Here is a 27,422-nt window from a genome sequence, read left to right as displayed (position 1 = left end):
CAGCACACAGAGAGGATAGGAACCTAATTCTTTCAACAAGTTTAAAACATGACAGAAACATGGATCCAGCAATTGACACATGTGCTACTGAGTTGTTTGACATTGCATCCCTAATACCACCTACAATTTCATTTCATAATTCCCCAAATGCCTTTGCACATTAACACCTATCAGGATGACAAAGGAGGATGAACTTGAAATGAAGGACAGCCTGACAACTTCTGTGAGTCTGTGCAAGATGGGGTTTATCCAGCAATGGTGAAGAGCAGCTGAGAGGACTCCATTTGTCCATCTGCCAGGTCTTACATGGATCATCATATCAAATATGTTTTTCAGTGTCTGATTATCATGATTTAGAGGGCAGAGGGGATGAAGTATAGTAAATATAGGAGGTATAACAGAACTTAATACAAGAGAAATCTTTTCTGCTTTTATTCTCAGATTTGTAAGCACACAACTTGCTTTAAATGCTTACAAGCAAGATTTAATTTAAGTTGCGAAGCAAAGAAAATGACAGAGTACTCCTGGAGAAAAAAAAAAAAAAAAAACAACACACTCAGATTGGAAAAAGGAAAATATTCTTAAAACCCCACTGATCCTAATCTTATTTTACTTTTAGTAAAGCATTGATGTCAATGATGTATTTCGGATTATTGAACAAGAACAAAATGATAACAGCCAAGTGTCCCCTTCGGGTGAAGTAATTCTGTTAACTGCAATTCCCCAAGCACACTAAAAATACATCTTCATTGTCACAAGACGACTGCAACCTATCTTTAAGACAAGGATTAAATGCTGGCAGTTGGATGCACTGCAGAAATAGAGGGATGGATTTTTCTTCATTAAGATGCAAACTAGTTACTGTAATTAAAGTTTTAGTTCTAATAAATAGAAAGGAATATAAGACTCTTAAGATTCCCCCCCCCCCCCCCCCCCCAACGAGGCATGTTGCTCTGGGTTCTCAGTACCAGGGACAATGCATACTGATGATTTGGAGCTCCTGAGCTGTGACTGCATCCTACTTGTTAAAGACGTCCTATAGGACTTTGCACAAGCTATTTTCTTGCTTCGTACTTTAGTTTTCCCTGCTCTTAAGTGATATCATCATCTAACTTCTCACAGAAGTCAGGAAAATAAAAATTAAAGGTATAGTGGCATACAGAAAGTGAGGTCCTTTCATTACGTAAGGTTATTCTTAGCTTGCAGTGATGCAATTCTGCCTTGAAAGATACATCCACCAGGTGTTCTTAACTATAATAAGTAGCTGGAAAAGGCAATTGAGAAGAGGCACTCTCAATAGGTCATCTGTCTTTCCCCTGTATTTGCATTGCTCTCCAACTACGGGCTTGGCTTCATGCAATTCCCACGCAGCTCTGTATTCGCAGGAGGCAAGTGCCCCAACTTTAGTCAAATCACTAGAAGAGACAAGTCACCAGCATCTCTTGAAACTCAGCTCATCTGCCTTGGAGCTATGCTTTTAGTTATATCCTCAAAAGGACACAAAAGCTCGTGGCTTAATTTCTCACTCTTCTAAATGCTAGCATCTTTTGACGAAGAACTTGATATTGTAGTTTTTTCATTTATCAGTTTCTGCCACTCTGGAGCCAACATATCAAAATCTCTTACTGATTGGTCTCCAGCAGTCCATAAAAATCTTACAGTAAATCCTGCAGCTGGAGATATACTGCTGGTACCTTGCTGGATGCACTAGACAGCAAAAATAAATAAATGGCTACTGTAAGAAAGAGTATTAACTTAGTTCCACAGAGCATTTAGAGATTATTTTTTTTTTACTTTTGGTTTCACTTGGTTCATAAAGCAATTGAAAACTTTTGAAGTTCTCTGCAAAGCAGAGTCATTGTTCCCTGCCAGAAGACCCAGCTCCAGAGCAACTGGTCTGGGATATATACTCAGAAACTCCAGAAACCCTGGAGACTTGACTTGGGGACAGTCTGTCAGACAGTAACTGACCCCTCTCAAAGAAAACAGAGTTGCTTCTTTATGTTAACATACTTTTTTTTTTTCCAGTAGTACACCAGAGATTTCTCACTGTTAAGTTTCACACCCCTTTGCAGATGGGGAAAATGAGGCAGAGGCATGCTCATTAGATCTCAGGAATCTCTGGATAGCAGAAGCTAATCTTTCTAGTCATTGTACACACACAGGACACAGTCATGGGTTCCCAGACTGATGCTGCAACTCTGAGATCTTGACACTAGTCAATTCACAGACAGATATATTAAAACTCCTGGTTTCCAATATACTTCCTTTATGTATTACAAGCATAATGCAGCATTGAACATGTCAGGGACCACTCTTGGTGGTAAACAAAAGGTTAATGTTTTCTAAAGTGCAGTTACTCACAAGACCATTCTGACATTTCAGAAGTCAAGAGGAACTATTATTAGCTGTATCTAATAATATTGCAAGTTCCCACCCATGGAATCTGTGTGCAATCCTCCATTGAATTGGCAGCCTTTGGCAGTATCACTGCCACATGATTTGAACCAGGCAAGTCTCAAAAACACTGTCATAGCACTGTGTAGCCAGCTTGAAAATATCTTCACTGCTCTAGGGAGATGAGTGATCCCTTTGGAATTGGTTTTTGGAACTGTAAAACTAATGAATCACTAACAGCTTTAAAGTAGACAAAATGTATTGCAACACAGCATGTAGTGCCGCAGAACCAAAGGAAATCTGTTTACAGTGCTTCAACAGACACTTGAAATCAAGATGCTCGAGAAGGATGAGGCTGTTAAGAGAGAAGCAAAGCTCCAAGTGCTGTGAGCGCAGTTATCCCTACCAGGTCCAGCAGCCATTCCCTGGTGCCGGGGTGGGCTCTGACCCCCAGGCACGCTAGCCAAGCACAGCAAGGCAAGCTGCAGCTCAAGGAAGGGTGTCCACATGGAAACAGGGCAAGGGACAGAGCAGGAAACAACCCTCTTCTCCTGGGCCTCTTGGTGCATGTGCTTCAGAGATCAGAAATTACGTCTGTCATTCACGCACATTCACTGCCTACATCCCCCCAGCCACAGCTGCCTGGAAACCTTGTCAGTAAGATTTATGCTATATTTGGTAATAGGACAAGGGTGACACCAAACTTTGTGTTCAAGCCAAAGGTCAGCCTTATGCATGTGGCTGGTGGGAAGAGGCTCTGCTTTACAGTTCAGATCCTTAATGAAGCAGTACAGTCTGAAGAGAGAATAAAGGAAAAAAAAAAAAAAAAAAATCAAAGCCCACAAAGAGTTTGCTGGGAAAGCAGAAGGCCAAAGCTCCAAACCCTCCTTAACCTGAGGACACTCAAGGCCACAGCTATTGCTTAAGAAAGCTCCCTGCCCTACTTTTGTCCAGCAGAAGCTAGGCTGTTACACAAATAAGATGCCTTGGGCCAGAAGGAGACTAAGCAAAAAGGAGCATAACTTTGAAGGGAACAGTTAAAACCTTGTCTGGAAAAGATGGCAAGTTTGATGTACCAGTGCTGCCTATCTAGGGACTAATTACTTATTTTACAGCAAAGAGTTGTTAAATAAGACAGAATACCAAGGAATCCCTTCCTTGAAAGATGCTCTTTACCCGTTAAACTGCAGTCACACTTCCTTGTCTCCCTCTCTTCTTAGGCTCCATGACTACTACACACCTTCCAGTCCAGCAGCCCTGCTTCAGCAAGAAGCTTTGCCAATAGCACTGAACAAAACCAGAGAGATTTGTTTACAGGTGCTAAGGTAGCTAGCTGATCAGATAGTTCACCGATTCACAACAAATATATGGAAGAAGGGCAAATTAAAAGACACACTGATTATTATTTAAGCGGATTGCTCAAGATTTGCTATTAATGAAATTCATGTAACCACAGCCACAGAAGGTGACTACACAGTGAACCAGGAAATAAGAAAGTGGGATGAGAAGGGAAAAACGTCTCTCCTTGCTGCACTGGACTTGGCCAGCATATGACAGGCAGCAGGGTAGTACAAATAAATCAAGGAGGGGCTATTGTTTACAGTTAAGCAGCTTCAGACCCAAAAAACATCCAACTTCCAGTGCACCAACTGCAAAGCAGCTTTACAAATACCAAAAATAGTTGTAGCGATACCAGATCAGAGCCCTACCCCAGGTGCTGCACAGCCTTCCCTCTCTTCCCCAAAGAGGCTTAAGAGAAAGATTTACCCTGATCACTTCATTCAAAACCTACCCCTACCCCCAGAGCTTGGCACAAAATTCTGCACACTGCGTACATCTCTAGCTTGCAGGCTGGGAGGGATGTACTACGTGTACTTCCTCTGCTTTTAAAGCAAAGGAATGTGCTCACAAATCAACAACAGTATTATGAGGAAAAGAAAGGAGGATCTTCAGTTCCCCGCATATTTGGAGCCATATTCAGAACTACACATATTCCCCAGGAGCAGTCATGACATGGGGAGTGGCAGCGCAACAAGCCTGGCATGCCCCTGACTCAGCCACACTGCTATTTAAAAACCCCAGCCCTTCTAGGAGGGGTTAACTCAGGGCAAGGCTGAACCCAGCAGTGAGCCCACTGCTGTGCTAACTGAACAGGGGTAACTGCACCATATAGCACCCATGGAATTACTCACTTTTTAAAGTTGCTCACAGCCGTATTAAGAGGTGGCTGCATCCAAGCTAACTAAGGCTGTAGCTAGCTGAGGATTTCAGCAGAAACTTTCCACAGGTACCTGAGCCTTGCTTCTGTATTGGTACTACTGATTTAAAGTGACAGTTGCAGTGATACTTTACACTTGAAATACAGACTCCTGCCCATCAGGCAAGTGAACCAAGACCAGCATGCCAATTATACAAGCATAGCATATCAAACAGTAAAGATTTTGGGATGCAGCAGACCTGAACTACAGGCCAATCCCTGAACTAGAGAAATCAAAGTTGACTTGAACTTCTACTCCAATGTCAGGCCAACTCACACACGCTGTCCTGGGAACAGCAGGTATAAAACAGTAGATCTCAGGCCTAGAAGCCTCTGTGCTACCCAGGCTCCCAAGGCAGAAATGAGAATGCTAGTTTGCTTGCAGTCATTACACATGTACAAGGAAAGACTGCAAAATAACTATTTTTCTACTTTTGTTTTATTTTCAATGTTTTGAAAGGTCAAATGTATTTGCACTCTGCTGTGTTCTCTTTATCAGTGCTTAAACCCAAGCACTGCCAGATGAATCATGAGTCGTGCAAACACCCCAGAAATACAGTGTCAGAAGTAGATCCATTGTATATGAATTGTATGCTCAGTTGTCAGGGGAGGGTTCTTTCCGTTTTAAGCTTGGAATAACCTCCAGAAAACTAACAGCTAGTTTGCTAATGTGCCTGAAGTCAGTTTCTCTTCCCTTTAATCTTTGCTCTTCAGCTGGCTTCCAAGAGATGTCAGAAAATAAAAGAAAGGAGATAAGTCTGTGAAATTATATATTACCGAAAGTGGTAGGGGGAAGGAAATCACATAATATCTGACAAAACTTTGGACCATTTATCTCTCGTAACAGCTGGTCCATAATACTTATTTCAGCAGGACATTGCCTAGCTTTTCCTGGTATCTGGCTTGCTTCGTATTTATTGCTGGAAAGCCATAATAGAGTTGTCCTTCCCCCTCCCAGCTTCTCTGGCCCTTTCCTACCTTTCCATTTCCTCTGGGACATACTCACTTCCACCAGTATGCAGTTAAAAAGTATGCTTGTGTTACACAGCAGATGTGTGGGGAAACAACCTTTCCAATATACATAAAATCATTTCAGACAGTTAAAGAAGTGATATGCAAACAGTTTCAAAAGAAACTGCAACGTGCTCTCCTGCAATGAAGGCTGGTTTGGCCTCGCACCTTATACCCAGTTCATCCTCTGTTCTCTCCTTTCCCATTCCCTCCCCAGCCAACTAGTCAATTAGGGGAAGGTATCGCCTAAGTTTTATTTCATCTGTGCGGTAACAAGTTTCCCAAAGCATCAGTAGAATGGATTTAATGACCATGAACACAACAATGTCAAAGCAGCAGACAGATAAATATTGTCCATTAAGACATACAGCAAATGATAATAAAAAAGTCCCACCAAAACATAAAATGTAGAAGAGAGAAGAGTTCTGTGGCTGGGCAGCTAATGAATGCTGGAAACAGATACAGTTTTTACAAAGGATTAAATTTCCTGCCTCTCGTAAACCAGCATGCTGATACACACACAAATGTGTGTAAGACAGAGTAAAGTACTGCTGTTTCCTGATGCCAACAACTTCAGATCCAGATACAAGCAAGAGCTCTGGATATGGGTGTCAGCCTAAACTATCAGGTAAGATTGCATGTAAATGAAGATATGGAAATCAAGCAGAATCAGACTAGATGCTGCGCTCCATTCCTGTCTACATCTGTTAACTATATCACAAATGTAAAAGGCTGCTTTCCAAATCCTAACAGCTGCAAAAAGTTACAGGACATGGAATACCATTTTGTTTTTCTTTTTTCCTTGGCTTTGTCTTCCCTTCCATTTTTCTGTGTTAAGGTTTGATCTTCTGTCTTGTATTCCTCAGTCAGCCAAGGAAAGGGACAAGAAATTCAGCAGCTATGTCGGCATGTTTATTACTAAATAACTATCCCAGCACTTCTGGCTCTAAGAGATTACCAACTTAAAACTATTAATGGGGTAGCCAAATTAAATTCTCATTTCTACATGTTCAGATAGAACTAGACTGCCTTAGGGGACTGAGGGAGAAAGGAGTAGGGCAATATGAACATACCAAGAAATGCACAAGATTTGGGCCAGATACACAAGTACTAACAGTACAATGCTTATAGTTGCCTACCACATTAGCTGAAGGTTCCAATTTAACACTGCTCTAACTCTAGGCAATCTGCAGATTACCCAGTGAAAATAACCAGGACCTATGTAAAATGCTAAAGGAATGTGACTCCTTAGGCATGTCTGGTTTTCCTCATGCTGCAGAAAAATCCCCATCATCTTCTCATCTGTCACCAAAAGAAAAACATCTATAAGCACCAAGAACAGGAATGGACTTTCCAAAAGGCCTCTCGAACCCCATCTAAGAGAAGTTAAAACACAGTAGTAAAGAGTATTAATCCTTTCCCCCAACACTAGAAGTTCTGGAAGAAAGTTTCAGTAGAAAAAACTAAAAGCACTCGGACTATCTGAATTTTTTTGAGCAGATGAAGTGGAACAAAGAAAAAGTAATTTGAACAAGGAAATTACAGGAATGCTGATGCTTCCAGTCAGCCTGGAGGTAAGGCAGGGAGAACCACTCGTGCTGTGCATGATTGTTTTTTCTTCCTTCATATCCCAGCTAGACTCCACAAACACAGAGCATGCAGAAATCAGAAGTCAAGAACAAGTTGGAAAAAAAATTTTGTTCAGGTTCAGCATGAGTTATGGCAGACAACCAAGTCGGTTTCTATTTTAGCCAAACTCCTTCAGCCACCCATAATCAATGTTTAGTTCCCATGCACAGCAAGAAACAGGTCTGTGCTCGTGTGCCTTTGACTCATGAAGGAACAAAAGCTTTGAAAATTGTATTCTTGGGAAGCAAGTGTAAGAAGATTGAATCCTCATTTCAGAGGGACATAACCATACAGGAAGAGGCAGCTGTTCCACAAAGTCGGAAATTAGCTTTCAGTAGTCCATACGAGTCTACAGATTCTTATGTTTCGGGCTTGTAACAAATGGTCCATCCATGTGTTGCCCAGGAATTCAAACATCTCTGTGCATCTCACTAACAATGACACGTTAGGACAGCAACATCACACTTCCAGAAGTTAGGCATAGGAGTAGAACAGTCATGACCAGGCAGCTGACCTCCTGCCAGAGGAGCCCAAGCTTTTGGTAGCTCTGCCTCCTCCAGTCTGAGGAAACGAAGAAAGATAGGAGCCATTATCAGTGAACAGACAGTGGAGGGAAACATTCGGCCACTGAGACTACACCTCACATAGCAGTGGAAATAACCAGTACCTCTCCCCTACCCAAGCACTGGACGCATAGTTGGTTTTATGTTATCTGCCCGTCTTCTACCCTAAACTGTTTTGGTCTCAGAGGCTGTGCGTATATATAGCACTGCCAGCCTCATCCTCCTCCTCTGCTCCAACCGACCATTTTGCCAGCAGCCATCACATGAACACCAGTTATAAGCAAGTACACCCCATTTTCCTTACGCTTAAAGGAACTCTGTGCAGTTATTATTAGCTAAAGATTTTCTCTTCTCAGTTTCCTCTATATGCAAAATACTAGCTGTATAGAGATAGGCAGTTCTTTGGCAAATCATAATTAATTATATTCTTGAAACTTGAGCGGCATTATTAAAATAGTACTACATACACCAGCTTCTGATTGGCCTAAAGACTGAATTTATTCTGGGCTCCCTCCAATCAGAATTAATCTTTCTATAGTACAATGAACTGTCACTACTGAATCAACACCAGCAGCAAAAGTGACAGCAGCCTACATCATTACTCAACTAAGATAATAGAACTAAAGTCATTGAATCAGGCAGATGTTGGAGGCTGTCTCCCATTTCAGAATAATGTTCCTGTCGTAACTCAGCATTTATTTTAGGGAAGCAAGGATAAATTCATTACCATTTGCAGGGTGCTCAGATATAACAGTAATAGAAGCCATGTAAGCCTCCCAGTATGTACACAGTAGAAATGCACATGGCATTGATACTAACCATCCTTCACCTAGATAATGCAAAGCAGGGCAATGCAATCAATCCATGTCCACTGGAGACCTGCTCCCATATTAGTGTGAGCAACAGTGTTTTGCTATTGCAAACTTAGAAAACTAAAGCTGAGAGATATACAAGACCAGAAGTCATTTCCACAAGATACAAAAATGTCATTATTTATTCCCAGCATCTTTACCTTATTTCCTGGTAACACATTGTATCCAAAATTATCATCTAAAGAGCTGCTATTTTGTCAGATTGCAATAATAAATATCCTCACTGCACAGAACGCCACACTTCTGCATTGATAACTAAACTGTGTAGATCCAACAATTAGGGAAAACTATTGATGACATTTAAAACTGAAGATTGTATTCTTCTTTATCATTTTTAAATGAGGTCTTTTAATTAAAAGCATTACAAGAAAATAATGATTCCAAAAGTAGAAGCAAATGTCAGATCCTCATCTCTTTCTGAACAGTAGGGTAAGTGGGTGCAAAAAGGTGTACTTCCCATTACTGCTAGGCTTTAATGACCATCCTTACATCTTTGTCTCACTGAATAATGTCTCCTGCAATGATATTGCCACATATTAAGGAAAGGTGATCAAATATGGGCCTAACTACTTTAGTGTTCAGGTCAGAGCTGTATATCAGTAAATTAATAGGATTATCGATATTCACAAATCAAGATTTATAGAGTTCAGAGTCCAGTTAGTTCAATCAGATCATGAATTATGAAAACAAAAGACGCTTTGAAAAAGAATATAACCACTTAGCCTGACACACAATACAACCTTCAGGTAGCAGGCTAATGCAAATGCCCAGAAATCAAAACTGATTTTTATGTATTGTCCTATTTTAATTTAATTCTCATTTATCTTTACCCACAGGTTTTTCATTTCACATTTCACCTGAATAAGGATGGTAGATAATATCCATGACTTCCTGGCACTTGCAAGACCAGCTATCTTACCTTTGCAGAAGGTCAAACTGAACACCTTTTAATTTGGCCAGTTATCTAACTGTACTGAACAGCTCAAACCTGCACCTGAGATATCCATTCCTGCTACGTAGCACAGCTGGAGTTGCTCAGCTTCCTCTGACAGAGCTCTGAAACAATGGGTTTAATGGGGAGGGAAATGCCCATCCAATTCTAATGGCTAATTCCATCTCCTTTCATGTAGAGAGCAAAGTACCAGATGCTCTGGATTTCCTGCTTTGTCAACGGTAGAGCAGTACTATGTTCAGCTCTCACATTTTGATAGAGCTGTTTGTTGTCTGATAAACCATGGTTCCTCAGGGAAAACAGAGGGCTGTCTCTAGAGAAATGCATAAATACACCTTATTTGGCAGTAGGGGAACTCAAAGCCAGCAAGTTTGTCCATGGGAAAATGCAAGATCTTGGGAACGCTGTTCCCAGGGTTTTCTCTGTTCCCAAGCAGTTACCAACAGTTGGCTCAAAGTTAAATGTAATAGACACACTTCAAGGACCATCTTACATCAAGAAAACTATAATAGGCTGGGGAAAGGGCAGCTTTACATGATTTTCCCCCTGCCTCCGTCCTCGTACACTGTCTATACAAGCTATGGATCGCACTCCTAATTCATGCATGCTGGGATAGCTCCCTAGTGGATCCAGACGAATTCACAGCAACTTACAATTTTTGCCTTTATATAGTGACTGCATGGACAGCTGCCAGCTTTTATTTTGCTCTTATGGGTTCAAAATCCCTTATGTTTGACTCTGATACTCTTCTTTAAAGACAGTTTGCACAGAAACCCTTCTTGCAATTCCAAGTTATGCCAAGACAATGAAAAGAAATAGATTAAGTGTCTATAAAGTAGATGAGCCGATTATCAGCGTGATAAGTATGTTGTAACATGCTTTTTTGCTCCACAGCAATTCAAACAAAACTCAATGTGCTAACAGTTTTATGGATTGATTTGAAGCAATATGAGAAGTTATTCATCCTCTTTTTGCCTCTGCCACAGATGTGTTACTGTCCATGTGGCAGACAGCCATTAATGTATAGAATCAGTACTCCCCCAGCTGTGTTTCCAGCCAAGCTTGCCAACTTTGCCCTGGAGCAAATCAGGAGCACTCACACCTAACATAGCTCAGGGGAGGAAGAGGGGGTAACCTCCAACAGTAGTCTTCAGCACACAAGTAGTAATAGCTGAGAAAAGCTTACAGGTATAGGTATTCGCAAGTGAGCATCTCTTACATCCTAAATTCAAGTTGTATGTATACATATTTCTTTGCATGCAGCCATATTAACAGTGCTGTGAAAGCTTAATGGCCTAGAGCCCATGTTTTTCAGCATTTTGAGTCCTTGTTACATACAAGTACCACAAGGTCCACCTGCCATGACTACTCATTTGCCAAAAACTTCTTCAAACTTTTAGAAACCCACTTTCTCTCAGTACTGCTATTAACACAGCCTTCATACACACAAGAATTATTTGCTTTTCATTAAATACCAGACTGCAAAGTCCTTGGGAATTAAATATTAGCTTTTAGAAATATATATATTGCCATTACCAATAAGGAATTAAACATTAGTTGTTCACAGCAAGAGAACAAAAGAGTTCATACTGAAAGAGATGCTATTATTAGTTTGTTGGGTTTTTTTAAATGATAGTTTTGGGAGTGGAACCTTTATCAAATGGAGTCTGAGGAACCTTAGGCAAAAAAAACTTATTCATTCCAGAGAGCTGCATATGGGTGCCCAATTTTGAGACACTTCAAACGCTTGAAGGTGGATATTCAGCTCCCTGAAAACAAGGCCCATAAAGATACCAAATTAGACATCCATACACGGATATTCATAGATATCAGAAGTTATTTAAACACCTTAATCAGCTTTTCCAAGTGGTTAGAGATACTGATAAACTGCTGTGTGCTGAAAAGTTTCACCCCATCCCACTCTTAATAGCTCATATTTATTTTAGTCTGTTCTTAGAACTGTTTTAACCACCTCCATCAAACCAAGTCTTAAATTCCTCCTTTTTTCTTTAGCCAAGAAAATTAATGGTGCACAACAGTAGAATATTGGATAAGTTAGTGGTGGAATGAGTTCCCTTCATACAAAACAGTAAGGCTTTCAAAGAATTAGATTCTTCCGTTTGACAGAAAATACAGTCCGCATCACAACACTAAAAAAAAAAAAAAAAAAAAAAAAGCAGTGGGCAAATTTCCAAGCCCTTTGAATAATGAAACAGTGGTTAATAAAGCAAGTCTTATTTTTCACTCCTCTTTGGCATTTAATATCCTACTGACTTGTATACACTAACATTGTGCTAGCTGCAGGACACATGAAATGACAGAAAAAACAGTCTCCCATCTGGGCTGGTCCCATCCATCTGGTGATTAGGGCAGGGCACAGTGCAACCATATGGCCATGATCAAGAACCCACTAATATCGTCCAGAGTTAACTGGGAAGAGCTATAGCCCACTTAGTCTCCTAAGGATGATAAATCCCTCTCATTCTGTCTCTCCTCCCCAGTGGACATGGTAGATTTGTCTTTTTGCCTGCACAGATGAAGCTTTGCTGGTTAGAATACTAGTTATACACAAAAAAGTGAATTTGGTGCTTGTACCTGTCAAAGACAGAATGAAGACGTTATTTCCATTAAACAATTAAAGCCATTAACCTCATGTTTCTGCCTCAAGTCCCAAATGAAGCCCTCCTCCTCCTGAAAGGCTTATGCTGGCATAGGAACTCTGAAACCTGAGGCCAAAATCCTGACACACAGCACACTGGTACAACCCAGCAGCTGAAGATAAGAGATTTGACTCCAGCAGTGATGCAGGAAGACTATAACAGTAACAGCTTTGTTATCTATCCTGCCCTTACATGCTAATAGAATGGGAAGAGCCTACTTGTCTAACAACTAACAGAAAGAAAAATGAAAGGCAGAACTTCACATCTGCTTGAACAGGCACCACTGTTGCTATCTACGTAGTTCTAAATAGTTCCTGTTGCACTGGTCTGTTGAGATACCTTTTAGAAATACTCATTTCATGTTTAGTGACTTGTCAGCTAGGAAGTCAATAACCCCCAATGGATCACAGCACAAATATATTCCATGTGCTAGAATAACCTTTTTCAATTTTTGATCATCAAAAACAGAAACCGGGTCCCAACATATTGCCTGAGCTACATCTTAAATCGAAAGCTAGAGCCTCAAGTGGTACACAACAAAGTGGGTTTAATTGTAATGTCATAACTCCAGCAGCATTTTCATGACCAGTTTCCACTCATCGTTTGTAACAAATCCCCCTTGCTTAGCAGTAAGGAGTCTGGTCAGGTCCTATGTAAGAATATCTTTAAAAGGTTAGAGCTGTTGCCTAAAGTCATACTAATTCACCAGGGGCCAACCTTCGCTCCAAGGCAACGTTTGACAAATAGCACAGCACGACTTCTGGAATGGCTCCGTGTTTTGGGGAACACCACCTTTCATCATTTGAATGAGATATGCAAGTGGAAGCTCTTTTTGACTACATAACCAAAAATGATGGCCTGAAACTGTCAGGAGTAAATGTCAGCCTGCTCACAAAATGCTCATCAGTACAAATAATTATACATAATAATTGGCAGTTGAGTCTCTCTACCATTTTTTAAGCATTTTTACAACTCAGATATAGCACAAGAGATATAGGACTTTTCCCTCTAGAATTCTCAAATAATAAGCAGTCTTAAACAAAACAAGACCTACAGCAACAAGATACAACATGGAAATGCTTGGTAAGAATTTGAACATAATCTGTAATGTTATATCAACAGACTTTGTGTGAGCAAGATTCTTCTTTTTTCCTGAAGCTGATAAATTTCTTTTTCTTTTAATACTGACTTTCAAGCTGTGCATGGAGCCCTCTTCTGGAGAAATTCGAAAAAATAAAAGCTTAAGAATGCAGCAGCGTGGGCTATGCATTTGGGAAGAGTTTTAGGACTAATTTTCTCTATTCACTAGAATGACAAGCTTGTGAAATCTATACTTTTTTCCAATTGACTTAGTAGCAACCCAGTGGAACATGACAGTTATTGTTAAGGCTATCAAAATTTTTTTTCCTCATCTTGTAAGCTTTACTTACAAATTTTATGTTGATTCATCTGTCTGTGTGAAATGCATAACACACAAAAGCAAGCCTGTGAACAACTTTTGTTTTAAAACAAATATATTGTATATAGGCCTTAGAAAATATCCTTCGGCAAAAATGTAAAAACCACTCTGATTTGATAGATTTAAAAATCTATATGTATTTACTGCTTACAGTATACTGTATAGTGAACTGCACAAGCTACCAGAGTACACTTAGTTTTTATTGTCAGCTTCAGATCAATAAAGCTGTATAGTATAGGTATGCTTTGTAGTTTTAAAGGTGATCCTGAATTAAAGAAGTACTTGAAACATATCTTCCTCAGCTATTCCAGCTAACATTCAGTTTTCCTTTTGGTGAAAACAGGACAAATAGTTGGTAGTAGCATAGATTAAATCTTTGCAAAAGAAAAAAATTCATTTATCACCCACCTGTTTACCACAACTTTTACAAACATAGTTAATGGGCTGAAAAAGCAATGCCTCATCCTTTTAATGCCTCAAAAAGCAATTTTTTTTATATTTAACAAATGCAGTTGAATTAGATGCAGACCAAGAAAACACAAAACCAAAGTTACTAGTTTTAGAAATGAACTTTTAATTAAAACTAAACATTTTTCAGTTCATGTTCTTATGAATACAAGAATTTCCTCAAACTTTTTTCCACACTGTAGACTTTGCTATTATTACTTTGAAATGAAGTTATTCCTATCTTCTACTTCCACAGAACGTATTGCATTACTAGATTGCTATTGCTTAGAAATCATTTTATCAAAATTGAGCTTTGCAGGTTCCACTAGCATTGTATTATATGAGGCATTATTGCTACTGCTAAGGGAGAAAAAAGAAAACTTATGAAAAAAATTTCAAAATGTGTTACAACCACTACACAGCCAGATGGCTGCATTTGTTCAATATGTTGTTTCTCACATTCTTCTGTTTACTTTTCCTGTCATATGAAAGTTGTGCATGTGGTGTGTCAAAGAGAAAAACCAAACAGCATTTCAGTACTTCCCTTTTCCTTCCCTAGCATGCTATCACCTTCAGTTCACACTTTAACCTGCCAATACTCAACACCCTTATACCTGAAGACAGATTTATGTACACTTCCTTATTATAGTCTAAGAGTTAATGAATTAGGGAATGAATTAGATATGATCTATAAAGCAAACTTGGAGATGTGTTAAATCACTAGGTAGACACATTGCCAGATAAAGCTACATATGCTAATAAAGAAGGTGAGGTGCACTTTAAGCACTTAAATACACAGCAATGCTAAAGCAGCACAAGCTCAGCCCTGCCGTATACTCAAACTCATCTCAGCCCAGCAAGAGAAGAAACTCTGAAGTATTCTTGAAAGTTATCAATGAAGTGCACAGTTGTTTTCAGAAGCAGATGTTCTGCACCTTGTCAGATTTTAAATAGTTACTGATGTTAAAAAAATGCCAGCCATGTGGTTTAATAGGCCTTAGAAGTCTGTCTTCCTCTATCATATACATACTGCTTTTCCTACCAGGGACCGCTAAAGAAAATCCAAACTCAAGCTGATTAACTCAGTAGCGTGCTAAGGAAGATGGACAAAAAAAGGACTGAAAACACAGAGAAAGCCAAGCAAACTGCAGTCCAGGTGGCAGGTCTCAAGCCCAAGGTGAGGGAGCACCAGCTCAGTATATCCACAGGTTACCTTTACACTGTCTGTGCCTTCTCCCCCCAGCCCCTCTGCTCCCTGGGCACTGCCTCCCACTGGCAGCTTTGCCAGCCCAGCTGCCTGTCCAGGCTGGATCTCAGCCCCCTTTGACAACTTCTCCTCCCCAGGAGCCCTTTGGGCATCCCCAGCCCACCGGAAAGCCGTTGAGCCCTCCCCAGGAGCAGCAGCTTGCCCACTCACTGCAGCCAGTCTCAGCAGGGCTGGCACACTGCCCACTGGCCAGCCCGCCTACACAGTCCACAGAGCCTCAGCCCGAGCTGTTAGGGAGGCCCTGCAAGAAACTCTGCATATATACCCAGCACATGCTGCTCCGGCTCCTCAAACTCATCCTTCACCAGTGCATCCAGGCACCATACCTATGGCCAAAGCAGCTGCTTTCATCTGTTACACTCCCTGAATGCGCAGGACTGTTATCCTGGCCCACCCAAATGCCTATGTGCTTGCTCACATGAGCCTCCAGTCACCGAGTCTCCTACTGTCCCATAACTTCAGCCACCCACATTAATGCTTTTATTCCTTATGAGGGTAAGCCAGGACCCAAATATCCTAGCTTTGATCCGCAGCATATATGTGTTCAGTTCACCCTGCTGCTTCCTACTCACACACTCTTGATGTATCTCCTCTCAGCAATAAAGCTCTCCCAACAGTGATCCTTCACCATTTTTCTCATCATCCTGTTTTGAAAAAGCACACTAAATGCCTGCTGGACATTGCAATTACACAAACACGAGTGCACAGACTCAGCGTCCCGAGCACTAGTTTGACGCTCTGAAAACTACAGCCCCCCTAAGGGTTAACAAAACCACTCGATCGCAAGTCAAAAAGGAATTAACTTTTATCTCTACTCAGTGCACAGGATGCCAGTGACACTGTCACTAAATGCAAGAGTTTACAGAGCTCATAAGACAAAAGAAGGAAGGATGCATTTAATCTGGACAACAACAAAGGATTTTTAAACCTCCCCAGAGCTTTCAAAAAGTGAGCCCTATAACAGCAGCAAGAGGAAAAGAGAGCAATCAGAAGGTATTGAGAAGTCAAAGCCCAGAGAGTCCCTTTGCTGTGACAGACAGCAGCAGCAGGGCTTTCGCAGCTCCGTGTTTTTAAGGCTGGGTGTTTTTTCCTCTGCTTTCTGGCAGAGGGGGATCTATTACGTTTAATAAGAGAAAGGCTACATAGCAAGTCACTAACAGAGTATTACACATCTATCAAGAGAGTACGGGGAAGGGATCCTTTTGCAAGGTCTGATTTTATTTTTCCTCCATATTCCCCCTCCTCTTTTTTTTTTTTAAAAAAGCAATAAATAATGTGAGCTGCCTATAACAGCCTATAAGCCTACTACCCGGCAAAAGCCACAGAGGAAAGAGGCAAATCAAAGTTGCAGCATTTGATATGACAGAAAATACTGCTGCTGCAGCTGCTACCGAGACATTTGAAAGATTCCCCCCACCACCCTTCCTGAAGGGAAACAAAAAATGCTATATATCACACAGCAAATTTGTTGTAATTGTAAATCAAGGAACTATGAGATTCTACATTCCTAGCAACTGGCTTATAGCAGAGATCTTGCATCTTTCAACGGTAATTCAAGCAATGTATAATTACTCAGAAATCAGACCTGAATTACAAATACTTTCAAATCCAAACGCACAAGAGAAGGAAGATGAAAGAAAACAAGGGAAAAAACCACACATTTCTTACCTGGGACAGCAGAAAGGACAGAGTAAGTTGAGTTTTGTGCTGCATTTTGCCAGACTAGAAGGTACCAGAGGCTTTTTCATTCATGCACTCGGCTGCACTGAGCATATTTTCACTGTGAAACAGCCTTTGAGAAGAGACTCTGCCTTGAGAGCCAGCCAACTTCCCAAATAGATCAGCAGCATCATCACTAAAGCATTGGATAGAGTCTGATGACCAGAACCAATGGCTTTACAAGGATGATTTCTTCACAAAGCATCCCCATTTTGCATCACACACATTGGGCAAGCACCTCTCACAAACACAGCACCTTTAGAAAGCTTTTTGCTTTGGTGTATTTGTGTGTTTAGTTTCAGTCTAACAAATCATGCCTTACAGATCTCAATAGTATTTTCCCTTTTAAAGAATGGAATTGCACAGAGAGAAATAAGAGCAACTCTGAGCACCGCTGCAAGGAGATTCTCTTTATTAAAATGTTAATAAGGTATGCTTTATTTTCAATAAATCAAAAAAATGACCACTGCAGTTTTAGTAACTTCCAAGCCTTAGAAGAAGAACACAGTGAAATTTTTCAGTGCAGTAGAAATAGAGATTATATTTTGTGTTTTCCCTTTAATCTCACAAATCACAACGAAGACAGATCAATTCTAGCCTGCAGAAAAAATCCATCATAAGGCAATAGATTTTATTAACTGCTCAGGTAATGGCAGAACTGGCTTTTGATTCAATGAACTTGAATCTAGGACAAAGTTTCAAAGATGCATGCCCTTCAATTACAAAAACTTTTCTTGTTTGGAAGAGGGGACCTGATGTTTCAAGAACCTGCTTTCTCTGGATTGGTTATGTTGCAACCCAGCAAGTAATACCAGGCAGACAGACCAAAGACTATGAACAAATTCCCCTGTCTGCATTTCCAGCTCCATCTCTCTTGCCACTCCCCATTATCACAACAGTCCAGTCCTTTTTTGACTTGCCTTCTTGCAGTCACCAGGGTTATTTAGCAGTACCCTTCCCCCATTTTCAGTAGGGTCAAAAGTTTCCTCAGCTGTCATGACTGATGCTTTTCCCTTGATTGCTCATCCAGCAGAGCCAGCTGCCACCACTTTCTGCTCTGCCCCACCACGAGTGGCTGCTGCACCAGTGGAGACGAGCAGAGACACGGGGAGGGGAAGGCAGGTAGGCAGATGGGAAGAGATATGCATTCAAAGGAGCTGCCAACCACTTGGAGTTCCTCAGCATCAGCAGGAGCTTCCTGCTGTGAATAATGTTGTTTAATAGCTTCCCCAACCACTGCTAGCCTACTGCTCACAGCTCACATATTCCTTTACTTACAGACTGGACCAAAATTGAAGGAAAACACTGTCCTTCGATCTAAGGCCTCACATGCAGCAACAACTCTGCTCCAGTACTTTAATCACACATGAGTATAAATTAATACTCCAGATGGATCAGAATTCCAACCAAACCCAGCAGGAACTACCAGTAGCAATTATAACACTATATAACAGCAAAAGGTTCACCACTTATACATTAAAAAAAAAAAAAGCAGGTAAGTTGCTTTCTTTTTCATCCTTTTTTTCAGTCAGGAAGCCAGCTTAGCAGGGTAAAAAAAATCTTAGAGCTCTTTATGATTAAAAATAAGCAAGTGACCATCTTCCATTGGTCTTACAGGGTCCCAGCTTTCCACTACGTGCAAGTCCCAGCCTCAAGAGAAGCACCTCAGAAGTTTATAAACAAGGCTGGGGGCTTTTCATAGGACATAGCCTGCAGACCACAGCACCAGCTGTACCACAGTACACATAGCCTTTGTGTGGGACCACGGGGATTTGGACAGTCTCTTAAACCCCACAAACAGGGGCCAAACAGCTGAGGGAGTTACCAGACCAACCAGAAGTAGGTGGTGGCTGAGAGAAACAAAGGCATATCTGCATCCTGTTTCACAGGAAAAGGACTCATTTAAATTAAAAAAAAAAAAAATCAAGTCATGAGGTAGGTGATTCACTCCAAAATAATGCTTGTAGTAACATGAGATTTGAGCCAATATGAGCAGTTAATTTCTTCACAAGACACAGCATGGCCAAGAGGGTAGAGATGGGAACAAGGAGTTTAAGCTTTTCCCTATGGTCCCACAGCCGTAAGGAGCAGGGCTGGGCCCGCTGCCATGGCCTCCCTCCTCACCACAGAGGGGCCAGACACCACAGCAAGGTCTAAAGCAGGACCTGCCTCCCCGATGGGCCCCACTCAGGCCTCCAGCCCTTCACAGCCAAAGGGAGCCACATACCACAGCCCTTTGCCTCCAGAAACAGCAACTACCCCCTAATAACAATGAAAAAGAGAATTATTTTTTTAAAAAAAAATCAAAACAACTAATTCACTAACCTTTTACTTCCAGTCCCACAGAGCCTGTCCCACAGAACCTGTCCCTCTTGCCTTGGCCCTCTGCCCACAGCTGCTCCTACTTGCCCCCTGGAGGGGTAATTAACCACTCCTGGAGTGGTAATTAACAGCTCCCAGGGGTTAACCCTTCACAGGCTGCTGCCAAACCCAGGCCTAGCATGGCACACCGGTATGAGGCTGCCATGTCCTTCCCCAGCGCCCATCCACGCAGGGCCTGGCTGCCTTTGGGAAACAGCCACTTTGGCATGTGAGGTAAAATCCAGCGCACAGCAGTCCTGGATGCTGAGGGGGGGTTAACTGGGTTTAACGGGGGCCTCCAGCAGCAGGAGGTGGGCAATGGCTGCAAATCAGCCCCTGAGGCCCAGGACAAGGGTTTGGCCCCTTGCAGGTGGGCTCCCAGTGGGACTGTATCTTCTGGGGTCAGGAGCAGAGTCTTCTCTGCTAATTAGATTATTAGTGAAAAGCTGGTACATTATTAATTAGAAATTAAGAGTTGGTTCCTCAGTCCTTCTCAGCCTTAGGTGACAGGAGAAGGTTCGAACTCTGTAAAACATCCCTAAGGGGCAGGCTGGGAGGCAAGGCTCCAGGTGGTGGAGGATGGTTGCTCTCTAATCCTCCCCTTGAAGCAATTTTGCTGCACAAATGAAACATGAAGTTGTGGGGCCATGGAGCGACAATGACAGAAGTAACAGCCTCAGGTTTAGGGCATGGTCAGAGGAGAGGCTCCAGGGTTCAGGCTTTCCCTTTTAGGGCAAGCTGTGCTTCTCTTACCCGCCGCTTGCTGATGTAAAATGCCCAGTAAGTTTAGGCAATGACTGAGAGGGGTCTTGGTTTGTGAGCAAAGCAAGCTCCTGCTGAGACCTTTTCTATATCCAAGCCTATGTTAACTGATAGATGTAACATGCTCTGTAGTCTTTAGATGCAAGATGCCATCGTTTTCACTTATAAAATCTTGGGCAACTTGACACCTCAGCTCACTCTCTCTCCATGACATACTCTGGCAATAGAGGCCAATGCTGAGCTGAGGCTAATATGAACGGTATTAATTGCCTGCAACACATAAGGTGTTGTCAGAGAAAGACCCATTAGCAGATGAGGGAGTGACTGTATGCTGCCAGAAATGCCTTTTGACCTTCAGAAGATTTGCCTTGACTCTATTTTGTAAAAACTGAGGATTAGCTGCCTTGAATCTATCAGAACAAGGGAAGTTTAATTTCACATTAAAGTGAGTCACATAAGAAACCTGGATGCAAGAGAAAGGGACTAATTTCCCCTACCATAGTACTGGCAATCTATCCACTCCTGGCTGCTACACCACACTGCAGTTTCTGACTCCTTCAAGCTTGGAAAAAGGTTTTAGCACTGGGCAGCAACCGGTGGGGTGTGAGCTTGAGTGGCATGTCTCTAGGACAGAAGGGACAAAAAGGGCATACCCCCCAATATGGCAGCATAATACAGTCCAAGACAACTCAATCCTCACCAGATCAGCATCTGTCCCTAAAGGACAGGTATAGTTGAGTTTCTTTTAGGGCAGATGGGCCAAGTACATAGTGGAACAAATTCAGTCAAGCAAACTAATTCAAAGAATAAATTTAGCTGCAGTGTATTTGACATTGTCCTTGTTAACAGGAAAAAACCATGCAGATTAGGGCTTCTAAAATCCTACTGCGTTCACTCCAAGAACAGCCAGAGAACAGAAGAAAGCAAACTTGACCTGCTGTGTCCATCAGGTTTAGCACGTCACCATGCCTGCAGAGCCACCACCACTTCCTGAGGATAAGAAGTTGTAGTAAATGTACCTGGCTAGAGCTGAAATCCGTAGCAGGAGTGAAATCCCATCTTCCTGCCTGAGGTTCTCCAGCAGGAAGAAATGAAGTGACTGGCTGCAATAATGTTTTATTCTGGAGGACAGAGATTCAGAAGACTGCAATAGAGTTGATATAGTGAAGAGTTAAGGAATGTGTTTCCAGGCACTGTGGTTTTCTGCTTGGCAGTTCTGCCAAAATAGGTTTGGGTAGGGATTCTCAGTCTTAGTGCAGCTGAAGTTTCTTTAAGAAAGATTCACAAAAACACCAAAAAAAGAGTTTTGCAGTTTGAAAGTGAGCCCACGCTTCTCCCAGTGGGCCCCTGCATGGAAGGAGCTCCTGCTCCTCAGCTGACCTCCAGCATCTAACTCTGTGTTCTCTAGTGGTGACAGGTATTTTCCTGTATCTGTTATGGACTTGTGCCTTTCAGCTGAATCATAGCAACTGAGCTTGCCCTGTGAGTTTGTCCCGATTGTGAAGCTCCCAGGCATTTTGCTTTAGCGGTAGTCTGCAGTAGTTCAATCACTTGCAATCCTACACTCGTGGGCAGGAATGGGTGTAGGATATAGTTGAATTTCTATTCAACTATTGAATTCTGGCCCTCTAGTTGCCCATTTTTCAGTTACCTCGCATGCATTACCATATTTGTCCTCCCCAAAGCATAGGGATATAGCAAAATATCCCTGCAGCATTACAGAAGAAGGAAAGCTGAGGCACAGGATGCAATGGGACTTGATTAAGATCATAAAGGTGGTCAAACACAGAACTAAAAATTGGACTGCTTGCTAAATGCCTTAGGCACTGGCCCTTCCGTCTATTGAAAGAATCCGTCAGCCTTCCTGGGGGACCTGGGAGCTTCCTCTGTTATTGTGAAAACCAAAACTGAAAAGCAATTTAATTTAAAAAGTCTTAATTGGCTGGGCTATCTGTTTCCATTCCCCACATGTGCCTCTCCCTCCTCGTTTTAACACCACTACTCCTTTGCCCTTCCCCCATACGTATGATTGTATCTGGCCTAAATACAGGTGTTCTGGAAGCAATTATAGCTCTATTGGAGCAGAATATGATGCATGGTAGCTCATTAGTGGTTTGCCCGTATTAAGGGAATGACTCCTTGTTTCCCTTCTGACCTCACCTATTGTCTAGGAAATGAATGGATCTAGGAGTGAGAAAATTTGTTTTGGCAATGGGATCTGTATTTTCCAAAGCTCTGTTATACTGAATTCTGCCCAGAAATACAAATCAGAATAATTAATCAAATAAATGAACAAAAGAACTTATCATTCCCTATTTTGGTAGCAACTATAGAAAGTCAAAGTCATTATTTAAAAATTCACTGTGCAAGTTTATTAGACAAGTTACTCTTTTATACATTAAAAAAATAACATTGTCACAGGAAACAGGACAAAAAGCAAGTTATCACTGTTAGAGGTTCTTCTAAGATGTATCCAAACTCAAGATACTCATCATGAGTTATGGGAAAGTTAATACTGCAGGAATAAATTAACCACAGAATTTTAATGTCTTTATTGTGTGACAGTTTCTAAAGCCAAATATCAGCTAGGAAATTCAAATGTGAGAGATATGCTCTTAATTCCCACAGTTATGGATTTTTTTAAAATCCCTTCTTATGATATAAGGGTCATTTAAAATATTCTACCATGAATATACAGCTTACTTATGGGTAGCACATTTCACCATTCTTATCCAGCCAGAAGCCAGCTTAATCTTTCATCTTTTCACAGAGGAACAGCAGATGCATAAGTATATTTTAGGGGGAATAAAATAGTTGAGAGAAAGAGGGAGAATGTGTCAGTCTTTGAATATCTCTGTGCACAGGACTTCAGCTGACACACAGGCCCCGAGCTGTTAAACCTCCTGGCTTTGGGCATAGCCGCTCACACTGTACGTGTTAAGAGAGTGGTACACTGCTCTGTTTCGTGTTATTTTCAGCTACTGTGTTTGCACTGGCCAGTGCAGCGCTGTATTTCACATACTGTTACAATAAAGATGCGGTTGCAAAGCCCCTCCATCAGAATCACGATTGCATCTGCCCTAGGCAAGGCAGCAACCAAACTGTCTTGGGTTAAAAATGGGGTCAAATACTAGGGGGTTGTGTCCTAACAGCTGCTCCAGCAGGAAGACATGGTTGTAGGAAAAGACACCTGAGCAAAACCTCCATTATAAAATGAAAAGGCACATTTATGACCTGACCTGGAAGAACAGGCTGGGCAGCCTGAGCTCTGCAAGGGGGCCAAGCTTAGGGTGAGCTAAGGGGTATCCTTGCCCTGCTGAACTCAAAATGCCGTAGATTTCAGATGCTTCAAGATTTCACCGTCCATCCTTAAACTTTCTTCCCCATTTATATTCACAACCTTTTCTCTATGCAACTGTCATGGCTTTTAGGCAGATAAATATCTTACATGCTTCTCAAGGGTGTCGTACGCTATTTAGTATTTTCCCTCTGGTATCAGCACCTGTTAAGCGTGGAAATAAAGTGATTAGTCTTACATGTTTGGCTTCAAAAATTGATTTTAGGATACATCTCCTTATCATTGCCAGATTTGCCAACTCAAAATAATGATATCCTCTTCAATGATAAGTTTTCTCAGTCCTGAAAAGTAGGAATTACATTGGGAAATTTTCTGGATTTCCCTGTCTCATGGAATTTTCTATACCTATCAAACCATTTGTGACAAAGCCGTCTGATATTATGTAGCCTTAGAGGAAATTTGTCTCTGCAGATCTAGACGTGACTTAAGAAAAAAAGTCCTTGTGATCCAGGGGAAAAAAATTAACCTTTGAAAATTGAATATTCTTTAAATAACCAGAAAGCTGTTTTGTTTGGGTTTTTAAGTCTGAAAATAACCTGGTACTTTAATCAACCTAAACAGGCCTGATGATCAGGTTGGATAAAAAGTAGCACTATACTACTATGTGATTACTTTAGACCTAAGCTAGTGGCATCTCAAAGAGCAGCTAAAACCAGCTAGGTTCAGTTTTAATGGGTCATTAATTACCTTTAAATTAGCTGAGTATTCCACTCTAACAATGTATGCAAGTATTTCTAGAGACAATTATTAGTGAGCATATTGAAACGATCCTCAAAAATGTACATCCACACAGAACTCAACCTAAACCACAGGATCCTTTCTGCCCTCCTGCATCCAGAAGGTGCATTGTGCCTGATGCATCTTCAAGCTTCAGCTCCTTAAGGAGGAATACCTCTCAAACAAACTACTCTGTATACACCAAAACCATCTGATTCTTACACTGCTTCTTTACATGCCTTTGAAATATTGTATATTATGCATGAATTCTTGGTTCATCATGTATCTTGAGATCTCTTTGTATTTCATTGTTTGTCTTGAATTTTGTATCTTTCTTATGTAAAATTCATTAAGCCTTTGTAAATATGAGGAAGAAAACTGTTCTTTTGCGTTCTCCCTTGGGATTCTAGAAGGTTACCTTGCCTCATGCTCGGCCGTAATCTCTCTCTTGGGCTTAGTTTTTAATGCATGCAGTACTCCAAGAAAGAGGCAAGTCTAGGGTGTTTTACTAGGCTCAGCCTCAAAGTGAAACAATTTCTTTTGAACTGATGGAATTGGATCCTCTAGCACTATACATATATATATAACAAAATATTCTCATATTATCTTGCCTTGGTCAGGTTGTGACCATAAAATTACCTGCTTTTTGCTGAGTGGGCCTCTCAGAGGAGGTAAAAACAGATTACAGTGGGTCATTCTGGGGCTCTGAGGCATCACATAGCTCTTGTACTGAGGTCCCTTGTCAGCTGCTCGTGTGATAGAGCGTGGATTGGAAATTTGCTTTCGTTGATGCAGGAAGAAAACACTTAACTTGGAGGAATGGAATGCTGGGAGAATGACCCACATCCAGGTATTTAATTTCCTTTTTTTTCCCATGTTTTAAATCAAAACAGAACTTTGGTAATTCTAAGAAATCCTACTGGCCATGCTTGATAAATCTAGGCTGCATATTCTCGTGCATGCCATACAGCCAGTATCAGCAGGTCGTCAGTCTCCTGGGAGCTGCAATCAACTGGCATATATTAGAGCAGCTTTGGGCATGTTCTACTTTAAACTGAACCCGGCACAGACAAGCCAGTAGATCAAAGAAGCCACAGTCAGCTCCACAATACCTTTTTTCCCTACACTGCGGTTAACAACTTCAGATCAGGAAATCCCCTGAGCGGCAAATAGTTGGAAGCTGGAAAAGCACTCAGGGGAAAGGTCATATGAGAGTGGCTTGTTCCTGTTCTCTCTTAGGCATCTGTTTACAGCCACTGTTGCTGTTGGTCTCCTCTGAGACGCAAGTGTAAATGCATTCCTAAAAAACTTTAAAAGAATGCCTAAGAAGGTGAGGCGGCACAGCAAAAGGAAGTGAGGTGGTGGAGATATTGGTGTAGTGGTACCCGTATAGCAGTGATGACGGAGGCAGACGTTGTCTCAGATAAGAAGGCAGGATCAGCTCTTGCAGGCAGCAGTCCCTCCCCATGGAAGAGCAGGAGGTGGGTAGGCTGAGCCTTCTCACTCTGCTGATGGTCGTCATTTTACTCTTTTCCTTTTTTTTTTTAATCAAGGGAAAGGGTCCTTTTGTCCTCTCCCGTCAGTGCAGCTAACACGGGCAGCTTGCTGCCCAGGGGGGAAATGAAAGGGTCTGCGCAGCTGCAGGGCAGGGACTGTGCCTTGCCAAAGGGAAGCCATGTTCCTGTCAGGATGCCGTTAGCCCAAGTAATGCAGGTGAGATGGATGGAGCCAGTACCACTGATCTTGTATTAGGTACTGAACAGATCTTAGTAAGGAAAAAAAAAACCAACAAGAAATAAGGATTACTCTGCAGTACTAGAAGTATTCTATAGAAATAGAGGTATTTTCTAAGAAGCATTTTTTTTCCTCATTTAGAGATTAAAAGAAACATTTTTCTGACAGCAGTTTAAATCTGGTGAATCCAAAACTGTTTTCTGAGAGATTGCTCACAGTGATCAATGTCTGGTTCCAAAAAATGGCCAACGTGAGCTCCTAAAACCGATGTACCACATCCTGTACAGCAAGACTCCAGCTTCAGCCCTAGGGAAAGCAGCTTCCATGCATCACAGTTTGGGGATGCAGCAAAGGTATTAAGATGCTGAGAGATGCCAGTTTTCCACTTCTCAGCAGGTCTCAAAGAGATTCAATAGCATCAAGGCAACAAGAGCTCTTATTAGAAAGCTCAGGTGAAAGTGTCTCGAGTACAGGAGTGGCCTGGGTGGGTGGCACAGCATGGGGACAGTCCTTGGGTCTCTTCCTGAGGTCTAAACTACTCTGGGAGCAAAGGGAGTGAGCTGTTTGTCAAGTCTGTCCCACCCTTCCTGGGAGCCCAGCACACGCAGGGTACTGCAAGAAGGACATTCCATAATAAAACATATAGCTTAAGTTATTGGTCCGTGTCTGAAACCCAGCCTGCTCAAGAGAGACGCTGAGATTTTGTGCCATGGCAAAGGAGAAATTGTTTTTTCAAGCTTTTTGCATCTCTTTAGATCTTATTTGTACTTCTTCTCTTTAAGTAAACAGGAATTAAAATATAACTCCAGATCAGAATGTACAAGCTAAAATACTGCTTTACTTTTGGAAGAGGGGTTGTGGGAATGCTGACTCAGCTATTAGAATCAGCGATTCCCTGATTTTCCTCACTTTGAGACCAGAATTTAAGTAGTTAAGTGAGATACACGGAAATGAAGGGACACAGATGAGTTTGCTAGCCAGTGGGTAGGAGATGCACCTGCGATAAGAAAGGTGGTTCAATGGAAGCAATTAAGGTAATTAACTCTTTCAGTCTATTGAACCCTGAAAGCTGGAGATATAAAGTAATAGCAATCAAATGTTATTAAACATGCCAAGTGTCTTAACACATAATCATATACAATCAAGCTCCAATAATAAGAAATAAAATTTACTTATGATTAGATCCAAGTCAAAACAGTTAAAACAGATGCAGAAGGAGCTAGTAGAAAAAATCTTCAGGAAATCTACTTATGTCAA

At 41.5% G+C, this 27,422-nt stretch overlaps 1 protein-coding gene and 1 long non-coding RNA gene across 3 annotated transcripts in view; one reads left to right on the top strand and one right to left on the bottom strand.

The window, feature by feature from the left end:
- Positions 1-17,346, bottom strand: part of CDH13 (cadherin 13) — a 520,188-nt gene extending 502,842 nt beyond the window's left edge. Inside the window, exon 1 of one of the 2 annotated variants that reach the window (XM_075510904.1) lies at positions 17,183-17,346. In XM_075510904.1, the coding sequence (XP_075367019.1) occupies positions 17,183-17,227 (45 nt within the window). In that variant the 5' untranslated portion in view covers positions 17,228-17,346. The remainder of the gene's footprint in view (positions 1-17,182) is intronic. The other variant, XM_075510905.1, reaches the window with a different exon arrangement.
- A 269-nt stretch (positions 17,347-17,615) lies between these two features.
- On the top strand, positions 17,616-18,530 carry LOC142414052 (uncharacterized). Its single transcript, XR_012776966.1, has 3 exons — positions 17,616-17,663; positions 18,264-18,355; positions 18,514-18,530. It is a non-coding gene; the product is annotated as an uncharacterized LOC142414052 (long non-coding RNA).
- Positions 18,531-27,422: the final 8,892 nt, after the last annotated feature.

The sequence above is a fragment of the Mycteria americana genome, chromosome 8 (assembly GCF_035582795.1).
Source record: "Mycteria americana isolate JAX WOST 10 ecotype Jacksonville Zoo and Gardens chromosome 8, USCA_MyAme_1.0, whole genome shotgun sequence".
Lineage (NCBI taxonomy): Eukaryota > Metazoa > Chordata > Aves > Ciconiiformes > Ciconiidae > Mycteria > Mycteria americana.
This window is presented reverse-complemented; position numbering and strand designations above follow the sequence as displayed.